Consider the following 17488-nt stretch of genomic DNA (forward strand, 5'->3'; position numbering starts at 1 on the left):
GTTTTTGAGGCAACGGTAACTTTTTGGTGATAATAAGAATAAGATATACACATTTTGGGGTTTAGCATTAATTATTCTAGCAGTGAAAGACCAGTTGAAACCAATATGCATCTGTAGATATGAATGAAACGGGAAGGCAGTGATTGTAACACAATGTTAAGCCCTCCCAGCACAGAAAACATGAATACTCTTAGCAAATCTGCTCACCAGTGGTGTGAGTCCACTTCAAATGCTAATGGAAACCTATTTGTTTAGATGAGAACTTTTTTGGTATGACAACCAGTATTTGACAGGTCATTATTTGTCTGGAAGTGTTAATATACTGTCACGGAGTGGTGAGCCGAAGTCCAGGATTACTCCTGCAGAAGTGGCACAGGACTGAAGATGGTCTTTTGCCTAACTAGCTCACTCTGCAGGTTGTGCCCTTAGGTTCTGGGGGCTGGTAGGACTTGCCTTCTCGTGAGCATCATGGTTGTTGCAGGATTCAGACACAGGCTGGGAGCTGGATATAGGCAGGGCTGGAGGCAAGGACTGGTACTGAGGGTGGCAGAAACTGGATACAGGCAGGGTTTGAGACCAGGCTGGTATTGAGGGCAGGCAGGGCTGGAACACAGTTTAGGCTAGGACCAGAGGCAAGGGATTAGACTGGGTAGGGCAAGAAAAAGGACTAGACAGAACAAGAAACAATAAACAGGAAAGCCTAGTAGGGCATAACGCTGGCTAGGTGAACCTAGAATGCTGCAGGGCTGGGCGGGAAAGCCCGAGTGGGCACTGAGCAATTCGGGTAGGCCTGGAAGGCCGCAGACTAAGGCTAGAAGACCTGGGAAGGTACAGAACAAGGCAGGTAGGCCTGGAATGCTGTTTCAATTTCTTTAAGGCACTTAGTCTTATATCTGTTTACTTTGTATTACGCTTTTGTTTTTATAATATTTTATATTTAATTTTGTTTTAATTCAAGTTTTATCTATTGTATTATGTATGTTTTTAATTTGTAAACTGTTTTGACAGATACTTTTATTGAAAAAGCAGTATAGAAACAGTTTTAAATAAGAGGCTAAGGTGGGCCACAAGGGCAGAAGGCCTGAGTAGACTACCAGGCAAGGCAGAATAACAAGGCAAAGATGGCCAGGGCAATGAGCTGAGGTTACTCAATGAAGAGGCACTGAGGGAATGGACAGGCTGGTTAAGTAGGGCTGGAACTCTGGTGTCTTGCGATCAGCAAGTAGGTAATTTGCGCAGCTCTGAGGCTTGTTGAGGACCCCTGGTGGAGGGGAGGCTGCGCAACAGGTAGAACCTTAACACATACTTGACATTTTAATAAGAAACTCCACATTGTGTTACTATAGTAATTCTTAAACTGAAACCTCCTCTTTCTTGACAAAAGAACACAAGTTAATCCTAACTATAGAAAGAAAGTTTGGGGGGTGGCAAGATCTGGAAACTTCTCGTACTATGAGCATTAGTGTACATAGCTTTCCAGATCTAGAGGCAGTCATGGATGAAGCTGCTTTGGATGCAGAGGCTGTCATGGCGATATAATACATAGAAACGGACAACTGGGATATTTTTTCTGTTCATAAGCAGGGCTGTATTAGATATGATTGTGGGTGATGTCCTCAGGTGGCATGGGACAGAACGGTCTCTCCAAGCTAGTACAGCTTTGAGCTCTTCCCACATGGTTGTTGCTTCTAGAATCTCCTCAGTCTGTTTTTGTCCATGCTATCGCACAGATGACTGAACAGTCTCTCTCTGACTCTCCTCAGTTGCTTAAAGAAGATAATCCTCCTCTTGCTACTTGTAGCGAGTCCCAAACAGTACTTTTCAATACTATAAAAAAGCAAAACCCCAAAATAGGATAAAGTCGAGAAAACAGATGGCCACAACCTATGCTACTGCTGCCTTGGTCCACATTGTGACCAGTCAAACTGTGCAGCCTGTGGCTGAATGTCTCCTTGTTCCCAGAGGGCAAGAGCAACAAAAATTGCTTCCTTACAACCTTAGATGAAAAGCAAGTCTCAGTCGCAGAGTCACCATTCCTCCTCATTCTGAAGTGTCGACTTGGGACCAGGATTCTCAGATATGGAGACCCTTAGTGTCTCGTATCACAAAACTGGCAGTCCGCAGTGACCTCTGTTGTCGGACTTCAGAAGAGCACTATCGAAGTCGAAATGTTGATACCTAGACACATTTGATGCAAAAAGAGTCTGTGCCGTCTTTAAAAAAAAAAAAAAAAAAAAAAATTTCAATGTAGCACCGAAAGACATAAAAGTATTAATGACAGTGACATGTATTGACAAACCTGCACCGAAAAAACATACACCTCCTCATCAGCAAGGCAGCAAAAGCCCTCGAGACAGTACACCATCAATGCATGAGACTATTTCATTGACACATCAGGTGCTTGAGACTTCGATGCATGCATCACCAACATAATCTATGTTAACACCTTTGCTGCACAAGTCATCGACATATTCAAAGAAGCCTGCACTGGTGCAAACCATGCACCTTCCTCCACACATTTGGTACATGCCTAATCTACAAAACAATTAGCTGATGCACCACCTATGACAGGCCCATCCATTGCTGCAGGTCATCAAAAATCTTTCATATCCATGAGGCACCCGACCACAAAAGGTGATCAACATAACTCCTAACTCCGCACACTCTAGTTCTTCTGCAAGACAAAGAGAAGGGAGCAACATCTTCCACTGGTGCCCAGGGGAATGGTAGGACCACAAGGCATTAAAGGTGGCGCTGCCAACACAGTTCTAACCTCTTATGGCGCTTCATTAGCAGAGGATCAGATGTCAGCCGCCACCCCCCCCCTTGCTACCTTGCTTCCTGTGGCATAATGTTTATCTCGGGGATTTTGGCTACCATCCCCAGATCCCTGCTGTTCTGTTATGCATCTACCTTCTAAACCACCACTCGGGGTACCTATTTACAAGGATATAAATCCCCGTATTTTAGTCTTGAGTTTTGAAATGCTGGATACGTCTTCAGAATCGTTGGCTTTCCTGGCTAATGAAATTCTAATCAACTACTGAGAATGTGAGGATGCCAGCAGCAAGAAAGTTAGACCTTAAATTTAGCATGCATAAATCATCTGTTTCGGCTAAGCGGAAATGTGTCACGGATCCAAATGTGGATGGGGTATCTGAAGGTTCCTGGAAGGAAATGGGGTTGACCCATTGCCTGCTCTTCCCAAAAAACAATGATTGAGATAAGGAACTGCTGCAGGAGGGGGAGATCCCAGTGGTGGAAATGATAACCCAATTTGCCTTTTCCATAAAGAGGAGTTGTATACGATTTTTCAGGTTCTAAAGGAACTGGGAATAAAGGAATCCATAATGGAATTGAAGCATGAAGATGAAGATCCCATCATGGAGGAGCTTAGGGATCCTACAAAGGTTTTTCCTTTGCATTGTATGGTAAAGACCCAGGTTTGTTTGGGAGTAGGGTACGCCTGAAGCGGAGTTGAAAGTGGGGAGAGCCATAGCGAAGCTTTATCAGTTACCTGAAGAGGCCTTGCGGTTTTAAAATTGCCTAAGATCGATGCTTTTATTTTTCATGATTACTAAGATCACTACTAGTTCTGTTGCTGGGTTGACAGCTCTTCAGGATGCCCAGGATCATAAGATAGAATTGCATCTTAGAAAAACATTTGAAGTATTGGCTTTGGGGATCAGAATGGCAGTCTGTAGTAGCTTTATGGCCTGGGCCTCTCTGTGTTGGGTTCAATTGTTTCCGGTGGTGGGGTCTGGTGGATCTGTTTAGCCAAAGGAGGCTGAGCGTTTGGAAGCGGAGTTGGCTTTTATTGCAAATGCTTTGTATTATTTACTTTGGGATCCACCAGAAAGATGTCTGTGTTCTCGACTTGGAAGCCACTTTTGTTTTGTAATTAGGCTGTGGATGTGTGATCTAAATTGCAGCTGGGAAGCCTCCCCTTCAAGGGAAAGCTGATGTTTGAAGCAGCTGGTTAAGCACCTTGGAGAAACAAAGGGGCACAAAGCTGCCTGAGGACAAACCCAAAGGGAACCAGTAGACCTTCCCTAGTAGACAGAAGTTCTAGGAGCCTCGATGGTTATCAGCTGGGCAAGGCATTCTCCTTGCAGTACCAATATCCGAACAAATCGCAGTCTTTTGGAGAACCTGTAAGCCCAACCAGGAAAACTCTGGCTCCAGTTCCGGAGGTTCTAAGTGGACACAATGAAACACACTTGGTTTTTTCTTCAGAAGCCATCTCAGGGCGGTTGGTGCTATTTTACGAGGAGGGGCCCAAGATGACAATAGACCAATGGGTCCTTATCCTAAGAGAAGGTCACCCCTTTAAAATTTGCTCGGCCGGTGTGTGAGGCCTTTCTAATTTCACCTTGTGCAGACAGCAGCAAGAAGGCCATGGTCCAATGCAGGCTAGAAAGGCTTCAGAAGTTAGAGATGGTACCTGTACCCTGGGGGAGTGGGAACAAGGAAGATTTTCGATTTACTTCATAGTGTTGAAGAAAGTAATCTATCTGCTCATCCTAGACCCAAAGAATGTGAATGCGTCCCTGTGAGTGTGTCATTTTCGGAAAAAGATCTGCGCTCGGTTATGGCAACACTTAGCCATGTGCTCTTGAGCAACTGTCTGCTTTCTCCATGGTCTAGGTAAAAAAAGTGCTTTTTGTTAGTACCAGTAGACAAGTTCCATTTTGATTAAGATGGAACCCATTCTGCCAGAATAGTATCTCTAGTTCCTAATGAATCTGAAGCCCCCCTCCTCCCTGCAACAGTGTCTCTTCCATGCATTGACACTCCAGAGCTCAGCTTGCCTCTGGGGTCCTGTGCATGGAACTAGGTGCATTTCTGAGAAGGCTAGCATGGAGGTTTAGTTCTCAAATAAGACTTGTATGCTGTTAAACTGAGAAGGGTGGACTACCATTCATTTTGAAGATCGTTTGTGTGCAAGTTGTGTATGTCTGGCAGTACAGTAACTAAAATGAAATGGACAGTGTTAAGTAGATTACTATCCTTTAGGTTTTATATATAATCTTAAGACAAATCTTGTTTGTGAGACTACAAGGTTTCTTGAAATTTGTGAATTTTGTAATCATCCATATCGTAATGTTTGTGTGGTCTTTTATTTTTAATTTCAGTTTTCAGCTGACCAAAGAAATGGTGATGGAGAAGCCAAGTCCCCTGCTGGTCGGGCGGGAATTCGTGAGGCAGTATTATACTCTGCTGAACCAGGCACCAGATTACTTGCACAGGTAGGCTTCAGTGAATTGAACCATTACAACTTGAGTACATCCATTGCTTTCATCTTTATAGTATTAAACAGCTTCACAATTATGCTGTCTCTCACTGAAGAATAAAAACTTAAATGCAGTAGTAGTAGGAAATGGAAATACCCATAATGCTATTTTCAGAAGTGAAATAGTCAACTGTTTTGTTTTTTCAGTCTAACACCTATTTTTTTGGTTTATCATATTATAATTGGTGTGGTTGAGCAGTTAACTATATAAGAGATTTTTTATTTAAAAGCTCTATACCATATGTTTAATTACACTTGGGTGCCAGTAAGTTGTTTTTTTTTTTTTTTTTTTTCCTTTTTAAAGAGCTGAGGAAACTCATCCATTCTCCTCCTTCCCTCTTTTCTTCACTCTATCCTCTCCTTTTGTGTGGCTTGGTGGAAGAGAGCAGCCCTGGACCAATACTAGGTGCAGAATTTTAAGCTCCCAGGATTTTTCCAATCTTGCATTTAGGTTTAAGATGTCAGTCAGCCTTGTGCAGTAAAAATATTGATATTCTATTACATAGTTAAACTAGATACAATTGTCACACAAACCCAATATGTTCTGTTAACTTCTTGAGCAGTCTCACCAGTTGAATTGATATTCTGTCACTTGTGAAATTTGAGGGGTTTTCCCCAGCATTATACTTTTAGCCTCTATTTAACTTTGTGTGCAATTTGTTTGCTTATACAAAAACACTCATTTTATGTAAATAAGCTTTTCAACAGAATATCGGCTAAAGGGCATTCAAAGGGAACACAAGTCCACCTGAGAGAAAATTAGAGAGAGGTAGTAGGTTGTGGTAGAACTATTGAAATGGCTGGCTTGTTGCCGTATAGAAGATGTGTGCTTTTTGGATCATATTAACTGAGTCCTTTCCCGTTGATAGCAGGGCTGAATTAGCCATGCTGACATGGGAACTGCCAATCATTACTCATGGACTATCTCCATTCCCTTTACATGACAGGCTTGGCAACATCATCCATTAGAGTTCATCTTAGTGCCATGTCAGCCTACCACAGGCCAGTTAATAATCACCCTGTCGCTGGACATCCTTTGCTATCTCGCTTTATCAAAGGCTTAACGCATCTTCAACCGCCAGTTGCTAAACCACCGGTTCCATGGAGCCTCAACATAGTACTAGAACAGCTCATGCTTGCACCGTTCGAACCCTTGGATTCTGCGCACATGAACTACCTCACTTGCGGGCCGATTCAGTACAGTGCGCTCCGGTGGAGTGCACTTTTGCCCGGGTTTGGATGTGCATTTTTAATGCGCTAGCTTTACCCCTTATACAGTAAGGGATAATAGCGCCTCAAACGAGCGGCCAACCCCCCCCCTCCGAAAATAGCGCCCACAACATGCAAATGCATATTGATGGCCCTATTAGTTATTCCTGCACGATACAGAAAGTAAAATGTGCAGCCAAGCCGCACATTTTGCTTTCAGAAATTAACACCTGCCCAAAGGTAGGCGTATTTCTGCCGGCACCGGGAAAGTGTACAGAAAAGCAGAAAAAACTGCTTTTCTGTACACCCTCAGACTTAATATCACGGCGATATTAAGTCAGAGGTCCCGAAGGGTAAAAAAAAGAAGAAACATTTTTGAAGTCGGCCTGCGGCTGTTGGGTTGAAAACCGGATGCTCAATTTTGCTGGCGTCCGGTTTCCAAGCCCGTGGCTGTCAGTGGGCTCAAGAACCGACGCCATCAAAATTGAGCGTCGGCTGTTAAACCCACTGACAGCCACTGCTCCGGTCCAAAAGTAGGCGCTGGGGACGCGCTTTTACTGTATCGGCCAGTCAGTGTTTAATTCGAGGACTGCCTGGCTTGTTCTCCATTGTGTGTGTGGGGGGGGGGGGGGAGGGGGTGCTGCCACTTTTCTCCTCCCTTTCTCCCCCATTTCTAGTCGCTGTTGCAGCAGCGGTCCTGGGCAGAGGTACACGTGAATATAAGGCACCAATCTAAGTCGAACCAAAGGTTTAAGGAGCCCAGCAGTGATCAATCTGTGTCACAGCTATCCAGCAGGTTACAGAGGATAGATCCATTTGTTGTTGCTCACTCCTAGGGATATGTGGTGCTTTGCCAAGTCTGTCTTGCTACGACTCCTTTAGAGCTTGGTACAAGTCTGCTGATAGGTGTCGCTACTATTTACAGTACGTTCCTGAGGAATAGCCATTTTTTTGTGTTTGGTTTTTGTTCAGAAGTAGTAGACAATGAAAAATAAAACATTGCTGTTCTGATCATGTACCAGTGTTCAGGTGAATTATGCTATTGACAAAACAGGATTGCTTTTTAGAATTACATAATCCTGAAAAAAGAAAATGTTATGCCATTTAGGGTGTTCAGTCTCCTTAAAACAACTGTTGGATGTGAAATTTGTAAGTTGCTTTCATTAACTATAGAGTGGCAAGGGCAATTTTTGAAGGGGCTAAAGTTTTTCCTTTTAAAATGGTGTGGACCTTGATAACTATAGCCAAACGTAATTTACATTTTTTTTTCCTTCTGTCATAGGTTCTATGGGAAGAGTTCTTCCTATGTCCATGGAGGTTTAGATCCCAGTGGAAAGCCAGCAGATGCAGTTTATGGACAATCTGTAAGCTCAAAGTAAAATGTCTGGATGAACACAGTGATGTGAATACTTTGTTCCTTGAGATGGCTAGGATTTAGTTGGAAGGGATTTAAAATTCTGCTATAGGCTTCTGTAGGTATGCATCAGTTTTGTAGAGCTAGATATTACAGTTTTTTTTTTGTTGAAATAGAATTTTTGGTAGTTTGTGTTACACTGCATTGGAAGAAGTCACAGTGGCTTATTTTTAGTGCTTGTTTTGCATGTTGGTGACAATTTTAACTATTAGCCCAGGAACTTTTTTCTGTTTAGTTGAAGCATATGGGCCATGCTCTTAGATATCCTGTCAGAGAAATGGTTAATGAGTAATAACATCTTTATAGTTAAGCATTGCTTTTAAGGTCTCCTTGAGACAAGCATGATGAATCCAGCCACATAAGTGGGTGAAGACAGGACAAATGCAGGTGATGACAGCACAAATACGAAAGTCTTTCTTTTTGAGCTTAGACAAACTAAAGTCTCTGAGCATGCACAGGAATTCCTGCACAGCTGCTGCTGCACGAGCCTTCTCAATCTTTTTTTCTTGTGTTGAAGTGAAGGACTCATTGCATTCTCTCAGCTGCTGCTGTTTTGCAGTTTTTCTTCTGCAGGTTGTTTTCTTTGCATTTCTTCCCTTTTTATTGCTTTTCTTTAAGCCCCCTGAAAAAAAATTCAGTAGAAGCAGAGTTCTTAATTTCTCATGTTGAACAAGGGATCTAGTTCAGATGATTAAAAAAAAAAAAAGTTCCTGTTTTCAGCATAACGTGTCTTTTTTTTCTAGAACTTCATGAGTTATGCTTTTGTTGTCTTGGACCTACACATTCATCAGATTGTTCAGCATGGGGGAGAATGTCTCCTCAGACTCCAGTTAATAGAGGGTTCAAGGGAAAATACCACTTCTTGTCTCTCTTGAGAAGATTTTTCTCAGACCAGTACCAAAATCTAAATGGCCAGTCTTCTAGAGGACAAGGCAGTACATTTGGACAAGTAGTTTTGCATAACCTGTTCTCTCAGTAGTTACTCTCTATGGTAGGGTGTGGGTTGCTTCAGTAATCACAAATTGCAGCCATCAGCTTGGGGCTCCCCACATGTAATGGCTAATTCAGCCTGCTTATCGAACGAAAAGGAATGTGTTTTTCTCACCATAAATAATTTTCCACTCCCTGAAGAGTTGACTGCATTGCTAAACTCAGCTCTTATATAGACTGAGTAGACTCACAAGGCAGTGCTGGTGTGGGAACACCTGCTCATGCTCATGCTTGAAGCTCTACTAGCAAAGAAAGACGAGTCCGTTCTGTGCCACCGGATGAAGTCACTCGTGTGATGGCTAATTCATCCTTCTATCTATGGAAAATACTATTTACGGTGAGCAAACTTGCTTTTTCAGTAACACCCACTCGCCTCTGTTGGAGTGTGATAACTGAAGAACTACATGATGGGGTGTGGGATAGCTTTGGGAATTCTCAAGAATTGGAGGGGGAAATTTGTTTTGTATTCTCTACTCATTTTTGTACAGACTGCTAAAGTTAATCTTCCCACAGGAGATCCACAAAAAGGTAATGTCCATGAACTTCAAGGACTGTCACACAAAGATTCGCCATGTTGATGCCCATGCTACCCTGAATGATGGCGTTGTAGTTCAGGTGATGGGAGAGCTATCCAACAATAGACAACCTATGCGCAGATTTATGCAGACTTTCGTATTGGCACCTGAGGTATGAAATGAATTGCTTTTACTACAACCTTCGTATATAATTTGATGTTTAGTCCTAAGCAAGTTAAGATGAAGTCATGTTCCACATTCTGTCTTGCTAATATAATTACTGATCAGCATCCTTTGCCCACCGGCCATCTATTTGTATTAGTGTTTCTCAACCTGTTCAAGTTCATAGCACACCAACCTCCACGAAGCAGGCCATGCCGAGGAGATATGGAGAGGATTCATATGGTCAAAATAAGAGCTAAAGAAGCACTGAAAGCATTGCCAGTCTCTTCCAAATTTTAAAAGCAAGGGGGAAGCAAGGGGGGTGGCCCATATGCAAATGCGGAAGGGGGATGCTGAAGATTGAGAGGTTGAGGAAGGGGTGCGGATATTGGGAAGGGGAGAAGGATGTTCCATGTTTCCTCCTCTCCCTGCTTCCCAGGATAACTAAACGGGCAGTACCCCCATGTAAACTAGATGAAAAAGTTTTCTTACATGGTGTTGGTGTCTCTAGCACAGACGTGCAGGGACATATGCAACTCAGAGGAGAGCTGATGCCTGTCAAAGTACAGTCACAGTAAAATTAGGTAGGAATAAAGGGTGGAGTTATACTGATGGGGGGGGGGGGGAATTAGGGGGGCAAGATGGGAGAGGGAAAGCCCTTCTCTTTTCCTTAAAGGCAAGGCACTCTATTGTGCACTCTAGTTTCATAGGTCTTGGTGTGTGAAAGGTTTTACCTTTGCTTTTGGGGAAGCAGTTATCAGCTGTCATTCATTGATGGGGACTAGGGATCCATGTTAGCAGGAGGGACCTATTTGTAGCCCTGGTCAAGGACAGTCACCTCAGTGGCTGGGCTATGTTGGATGAAAAATATACAAATAGGGGGAAAAATCCCTAGATGGCTACAAATGAAGGTTTTGGTGTAGTAACCTAATAGAAGCTGTTTTCGATTGAGCTAATAGCTCCACAAAAAAAAAGCAGCAGGATATGGCCAAAAAGAATAAAAGTGAATTGGTGACCCCCAAATAATTTATTCCTGTGGAACTGTCCTGTTATGATATTCAGAGACCAATACAATGTCTCTTCCTAGGGTTCTGTGGCAAACAAGTTTTATGTACATAACGATATCTTCCGTTACCAAGATGAAGTTTTTGACTCAGATACTGAGCCCCCAGAGGAAGGTAAGTCCAGGAATTTTGTGTTGAAAAACATTTTCAGAGCATGGATTTCTATTTAGTCTGGAACAGTGCCACTGCTGTCTTGTCTCTATAGGAGGCTACAGTTCATGCTGCTTTTTCTAATTTGACGACTTTGAGATAGGCATGGAATTGGGGAAGTGGGGGGTGTTCAGTGCATTTTGACTGTTCCCTTTATTTTTTTGCTTTAGATTGCTGTAGCTCATGTTTTTAGTTCATTTGACTAATTGATCTGGAATTCAACTTCTGAAACATCAATATCCATTTTAGGCTTGGATCAAGTGGTCTATTAAATTAAAAATAAATGATTAAGCATAATTTAGATACACTTAATTATATCTATTTAAAAATGTATGTTCTCTGAAATCCAGGGTTTGTTACCTTAATGTTTTAAACAAAGTTTGCTCTTTCGGTCTGTAAATCTCAGTAATATCCTTCCATTTTATAAATTTCAAGTCCAAGTGCGTTGTGGTCATAGAAGTTTTGAAAAAATTGTAGCATACAGACACATGAATATTGTCCATAAGATGTAATCAGTGATTATGCATATCTGTTGCGCATCCCAAATGCTGGGCGACCTTAATTTTTTTTGTTTGGACCCATTGATAGTGTTGTGAAAGCAGTTTGCTCTAAAAAGCTTGATTTCAAAAAATTTTTAATAGCTTATACCTTAAGGGCTCTAAAATTGATCCTGCACTGTTTATTTAAAATTCTTACATTCTGCTTATTTTGAACACATCATTTTAAGAGGATGATAAAATCAGCAAATATGAAAACATTGCACTCTGAAAATTGTGTACTTTGGTATGGCCCACCAGATAAATATATATTCATGTATTTGATCTTATTCTATCATAGAATCTGATGAGGAGGTAGATGAACCTGAGGAAAGGTCTCAGACTCCTGAGGTAGTTGGTGATGTGGGAGATGATGCTGGGACCTACTATGATCCACCTGGCAGGTAAAATTTTAGTAGTGTTTAGTTTTGGGGTTTTTTTGAATGGTAAACACAGACCTCTTTTGTATTCTTGCTGTTAAAGCATTTATTAGGCTATCTTAGTGTGGCTTTTCTTTGTTGACCAGATCAGAATGCTACATTTCAAAATCTTAATTCCTGTTCATACCCTAGATCAGTCCAGACAAGTGGGTTTATGCATTCCTACCAGCAGATGGAGGCAGAGAACAAAACTTTGAGGCACTGCTACATAACTGAAAGTGCCACCTGCAGTCCATCATATTTCTCTCTCTCTATTTGATGGTAGAGGTGAAGGCCTGCAGTTTAAAAAAAAAAAAACAACTCAAAAAAACTTCTGCTTCCCGAGGTGTTAAGTTCCTTCGTGGGCCATCCCTTGGGTAGAGCAGGGAGGGGGGCGGTTGGTGATCCCTATACTAGCTTGGCCTTTATCTTCAGGGAGGGTGATAGCTGGTGGTTCCGGTTCCCTCATCCCATCTGGGTCCTTACTACCTCTTGTGCATAGTCTCCTTCACCAGAAGCAGGAAATACTTCATTTTGTTTCTCTTGTTGTCTTTTGGCGTGTGCCCCTTTTAATTTAAAAAAAAAAAAAAAAAGGGAAGGAGCAGCTTTAAGCAATGCTTGGGCGGCTAAGAGCAGTTTCTCTGCTAGGATGCAGTTCCAGGCGATCGGGGCTGATTCACTACGTTGGTCAGGGCCAGATGCTTGATCAGCACCGGGATAGCGCCGCAGTTGGGTTATTTTTAGGCCCATTTTTCGCTGGCATGGCACCTCCCATGCTGCGATTCCAAGTGGGCTCGCCTTGATTCGATTGCGTTTTGCGGGGAATGCGTCTCTGGAGGGGTTAGGTCCCCCAGGGGGCAGCAGGAGCACAAGGTCAGCTAGGCCGGTTCTAGAGGCCCCAGCGGGGGTCAGAGGAGCCAGCGGCCGTTTTTAGCTGCATGTGCTGGGTGTCAGGCTGCTGTTTTTAGAGCCTGGGGACTCCCCTCTCCTATGCTGTTGCCTGCGTAGCAATACCCTGCTGGTGGCAGGGGGATGCAGATCCGGTCCTTTCTTCTTCGCATCCCGAAAACTTTTCAACAGATTTTGTCCTTCTGCTTCATAAGGCCTATTTGGCCAGGAAGGGAGCAGGAGCCAAAAGGCCTTTGTCCAGGAAGCACCAGGCAGCTAAGAAGCCTAGGGATCGTAGCCATGCAGAGTCTGGAGGGATCCTGTGGGCCCTGGGTTTCAGGCGGTCCGCAGAGGAAAGAAACCCATCAGAAGAGATGGATGATCTAGGGAAATCCGATGGATAAGAACCCTGCTGACATGTTGGTGGATCCGATGCAGGATTTGGGCGAGGTTCCGATTGCGGAAGGTGACTATCCTCGGGTAGTCTGCCAGTTCCGTAGGGAGGAGCTGGGTCCGCTAATTCCCCAGGTGCTGAAGAGCTGGGGTTAAGTTTCTCAGGAAGACTCTGATAATGAGAGGAGGAGGGAATGTCTGTCTCAACTTTGTGGGAAGAGGATTCTCTGCCTGTTATAGCTCCGGTGAGGGAAGACCTCACCAGGGGAAATATCACCCCAGCCGACTCTCCAGTGGGGGAGGGGGACCAGGAGGGGTTTTCCCCAGAATTTGTACTCCTTATGCACCAGGCTTTCCTGGCAAGGAAACGCTCTGCGGTAAAGCAGCCCGGTCTCCTGGGGGCAGGTTCGGACCCGCCTGAGAAAAGAGGTCAGGGTACGGACCCTCGTCAGCACCTCTCTGATCAGGCTCACCCCACAGGGGATTCTCCCCAGGATACACAAGATCCAATTCCGGGGTCTGGGGCGACGCCAGTTTCTGGGTAGATGGAGCGGCAGACCTGGATCCGCGGCTGGATCCGGCTGATGTGGATACTGATGAGCCCGATGACCCTCCTGCGGAGGGGAATGACCCCAGCGTGGTGCGTTTGTTGAAGCAGGATGAGTTAAGACCCCTTATTCCCCAGGTCCTTGAAGATCTGGGACTTAAGGTTTCTCAAGAAGAGTCTGACAACGAGGGCGGGCGTCAATCCAGTCCTCGACGGCATTAGGGGTTCCACAACATCTTTTCCTCTGCTTTAGAAGGTTCGCAAACTAGTGATCCGGTAGTGGGAGACTCCGGATTCCGGCTTAAAGATGGGCAGAGCTATGGCAAAACTGTACCCGTTATCGTCTGATTTGGATTTCCTGAAGATTCCAAAGGTGGATGCCGTGGTCTCGGTAGTCACGAAAAAGACTACTATCCCGATTGCTGGGGCGGCTGCCCTTAAGGATATGCAGGACCACGAGCTGGAGATCCAGTTGAAGTGAGCATTCGAGGTTGCAGTGCTAAGCCTTCGGGCGGTGGTTTGCGCTAGCCTCATGCAGAGGGCCTGTCTGTGTTGGGTCCAGGAGTCGGCTGCCGGGGCCAGTACGGGCGATAGTGGGGCTCTGCAGTCTGCCCAGCTAGAAGCAGGTATCGCTTATGTTGCAGATGCTTTGTGTGATCTGCTGAGGACCTCAGCGAGAGGTATGGTGTCCTTGGTGTCGGCGCGGGGTCTCCTTTGGCTGAGAAATTGGGTGGCGGATTTCTCTGCTAAGTCTCAGCTTTGTAATCTACCCTTTAAAGGCAAGCTCCTCTTTGGGGAGGATCTGCATCAGCTAGTAAAGCTGCTTGCCGAATCCAAGGGCAATTGGTTGCCAGAAGATAAAAGATCTTCTAAGAGTGTCTTCCCTCCTCGAGCTAGGTTTCGGGACTCTCGCCGCTTCAGAGCGGGCAGATACTCCACACCTCCTACTTCAGGGCGCCAGCAGTCCTTTCGAGGGGGTCGTTGGCCCGGAAGAGATTCGGGACATTTTGGTGCAGGAAGTAGTAAAACCCCCCAATGAAGCCACGAGCACCCATTCAGTCTTTGAAGCTGCCTGAGGCAGATTATCCGACTCTTACACGGAATGGGCAAGAATTACATCAGACCGCTGGGTCTTAGATGTGATCAAAGACGGGTATGCACTGAAGTTTTCGTGCCCCGTCCGGGAGGTTTTTGTGGAGTCCCGAGTGGCCTCAAGTGTTAAGCGAGAGGCGGTCCGGGTGACTATCAACGACTTCTCAAGCTCAAAGCTATTGTCCCAGTTCCGGAGGCTCAACAGGGACGAGGTCGGTTCTCCGTGTACTTTGTGGTCCCCAAGAAGGAGGGCACATTTCGGCCCATCCTCTATCTGCAGAAGGTGAACCGTTGCCTTCGGATTCCTCGCTTTCGTATGGAAACCCTGAGGACAGTGATGGCCACGATTCGAAAAGGGGAGTTTCTCGCTTCTCTGGACCTCACGGAGGCGTATTTGCACATTCCGATCCGCCTGCCTGAATCACCAGAGGTTTCTGCGGTTCAAGGTCTTGGGACAACACTTCCAATTTCGAGCCCTCCCATTTGGTCTCGCAACAGCTCCTCGCACGTTTACCAAGTTGGTGGTGGTGGTGGTGGCGACCTTCCTTCGTCAGGAGGGAATCTTGGTCCACCAGTACCTGGACGACTGGTTGATTTGCGCAAAGTCTCGGGAGGACTGCGAGTGATCAGTGCACATGGTGGTGATCACATTGCGATCCCTAGGTTGGGTAATCATTGTGCAGAAGAGTCACTTGGAACCCACTCTGGAGTTGATTTATCTCTGAGCACAATTCGATACCTTGCTGGGCAAAGTGTTTCTAGCAGCGGACCGAATAGGGAAGTTGCAGGAACAAATACATTCTCTTCTTCGAAGGAACAATCCCACAGTGTGACATCTTCAGGTCCTGGGCTCCATGGCTTCAACCTTGGACTTGGTTCCTTGGGCGTTCACTCACTTAAGACCTTTACACCGTGCGCTTTTGTCTTGCTGGAGCCCGGTGTCAGAGCATTTCCATCAACCAATGCCTCTACTTCCGGAATCCAGAGCTAGTCTGTCATGGTAGCTGTCACTGGACAATCTGGAATGGGGGATGGATTTGGACACTCCAAATTGGCTGATAATCTCCACCGATGCCAGCCTCTCAGGTTGGGGGGTGGTGTGTGCAGATAGGTCCGCCCAAGGGCTCTGGTCGGTGATGAAAAGATCCTGGTCCATAAACTGGCTCGAGGCCAGGGCTGTACATCTGGCCCTGCGGGCTTTTTTTCCCTGGATCCAGGGCAGCATGGTGTGAGTCTTCTCAGAAAATGCGACAATGGTGGCATACATCAACCGGCAAGGCAGGACTCAAGTCCTGCCGTAGCACTGAAGGCACGTCTTCTGTTCATCTGGGCGGAGCACCATCTCGAGGGTATTGCTGCATCCCATATTGCGGGAGTAGAGAATGTGCAAGCCGATTATCTTAGCCGTCAGCAACTAGACCCAAGGGAATGGGAACTATCGCTCGAGGCATGAAATCTCATTTGCGCCAGATGAGGAACTCCTCAGCTGGATCTGATGGCAATGCAGGTGAACACAAAAACAATTTGTTTTTTCAGCCATGGCAGAGAACAGGGCTCTGTGAGCATAGGCGCTCTCGTGTGCCTTCCCGCCCTGGCCCCTCATAGGTCGGGTTTTCCGCATAGTGGCACCCTGGAAGGGTGTTTCTGGTGGCGCCGGAGTGGCCACGTCGTGTGTGGTATGCTTGTCTCTAGAGTCCACTTCAACTGACTCATCTAACACATCTGCTCCGTCAGGGGCCCATATTTTCGGATTGGGAGGATCGCTTCTCTCTCGTGGCTTGGCTTTTGAGAGGCGACGTTTATACTTGAGGGGTTATTCAGAACCAGTCATTTACACCCTCCTACAGGCGAGACGTCCAGCCACCTCTATGGCCTATGTGAGTTTGGAAGCTTTTTGAGACGTGGTGTTATCAGCGTTCCTGTGACCCTTTAGCAGTGCATGTTCCTCGGATTCTTGACTTTCTGCAACAGGGCCTCGCTAAGGGCTTGGCGTTCAATTCCCTTCGTGTACAAGTTGCAGCCCTAGGTTCCTTGTGGGGAAACTTTGACGGCTGTTCGCTGGCAGCGCATCCGGATATTGCTCTGTTTCTTAAGGGGGGTCAAACATTTGTGCCCTTCCATCCATTCGGTGTGTCCGAATTGGAGTTTGAATTTAGTCCTGTGAGTTCTATGTGGTGCTCCTTTTGAGCCTCTTCGTGGGGTTTCCCTGAAAGATCTGACTTTGAAAACAGTGTTTTTGGTGGCCATTTGCTCGGCCTGTTGGATCTGAGTTGCAGGCGCTGTCTTGTCTGGATCCTTTTCTTCGGATTTACGATGATCCGGTATCGTTACGTACGGTTCCGTCCTTTATCACTAAGGTGGTTTCATCCTTTCACGTCAATCAAACTGTGGAACTTCTGGGGTTCCCTAACTGGTCCCGGGAGTCTTCTCAGAACAGAGACCTTCATCTTTTGGATGTGCGGCGCGCTTTATTGCGTTATCTGGAGGTTACCAATGACTTCAGGCGTTCTGATCATTTGTTCGTTCTCTTTGGTGGCCCAAAGAAGGGGGACAAAGCGTCAAAGGCGACCATATCTCGGTGGATTAAGGAAGCCATTTGCACGGCATACATAGCCCGAGGGCGTCAGGTGCCTTTGGGTCTCAGAGCTCATTCCACTAGGGCTCAGGCTACCTCCTGGGCAGAGTGTCAGTTACTGTCGCCTCAGGAGATCTGTAGGGCAGCGGTGTGGTCGTCTATTCACACTTTTACGAAACATTACCGATTGGACGTTAAGGCTTCTGATGAACCGTCCTTAGGGGAGAGTGTGCTTCGTGCT

The 17488-nt window shown here is 45.5% G+C and overlaps 1 protein-coding gene across 3 annotated transcripts in view; it reads left to right on the forward strand.

Annotated features, from left to right (window-relative positions):
• G3BP1 (G3BP stress granule assembly factor 1) overlaps positions 1 to 17488 on the forward strand; it is a 33771-nt gene that overhangs the window by 5621 nt on the left and 10662 nt on the right. For 2 of the 3 annotated variants that reach the window (XM_029583402.1, XM_029583403.1), the window contains exons 2-6: positions 5136 to 5249; positions 7785 to 7866; positions 9420 to 9593; positions 10671 to 10761; positions 11635 to 11737. In XM_029583402.1, the coding sequence (XP_029439262.1) occupies positions 5155 to 5249; positions 7785 to 7866; positions 9420 to 9593; positions 10671 to 10761; positions 11635 to 11737 (545 nt within the window). In that variant the 5' untranslated portion in view covers positions 5136 to 5154. Of the gene's footprint in view, positions 1 to 5135; positions 5250 to 7784; positions 7867 to 9047; positions 9244 to 9419; positions 9594 to 10670; positions 10762 to 11634; positions 11738 to 17488 lie in introns of those variants that run through there. The other variant, XM_029583404.1, reaches the window with a different exon arrangement.

Source organism: Rhinatrema bivittatum, chromosome 18 (genome assembly GCF_901001135.1).
Source record: "Rhinatrema bivittatum chromosome 18, aRhiBiv1.1, whole genome shotgun sequence".
Taxonomy (NCBI): Eukaryota; Metazoa; Chordata; class Amphibia; order Gymnophiona; family Rhinatrematidae; genus Rhinatrema; species Rhinatrema bivittatum.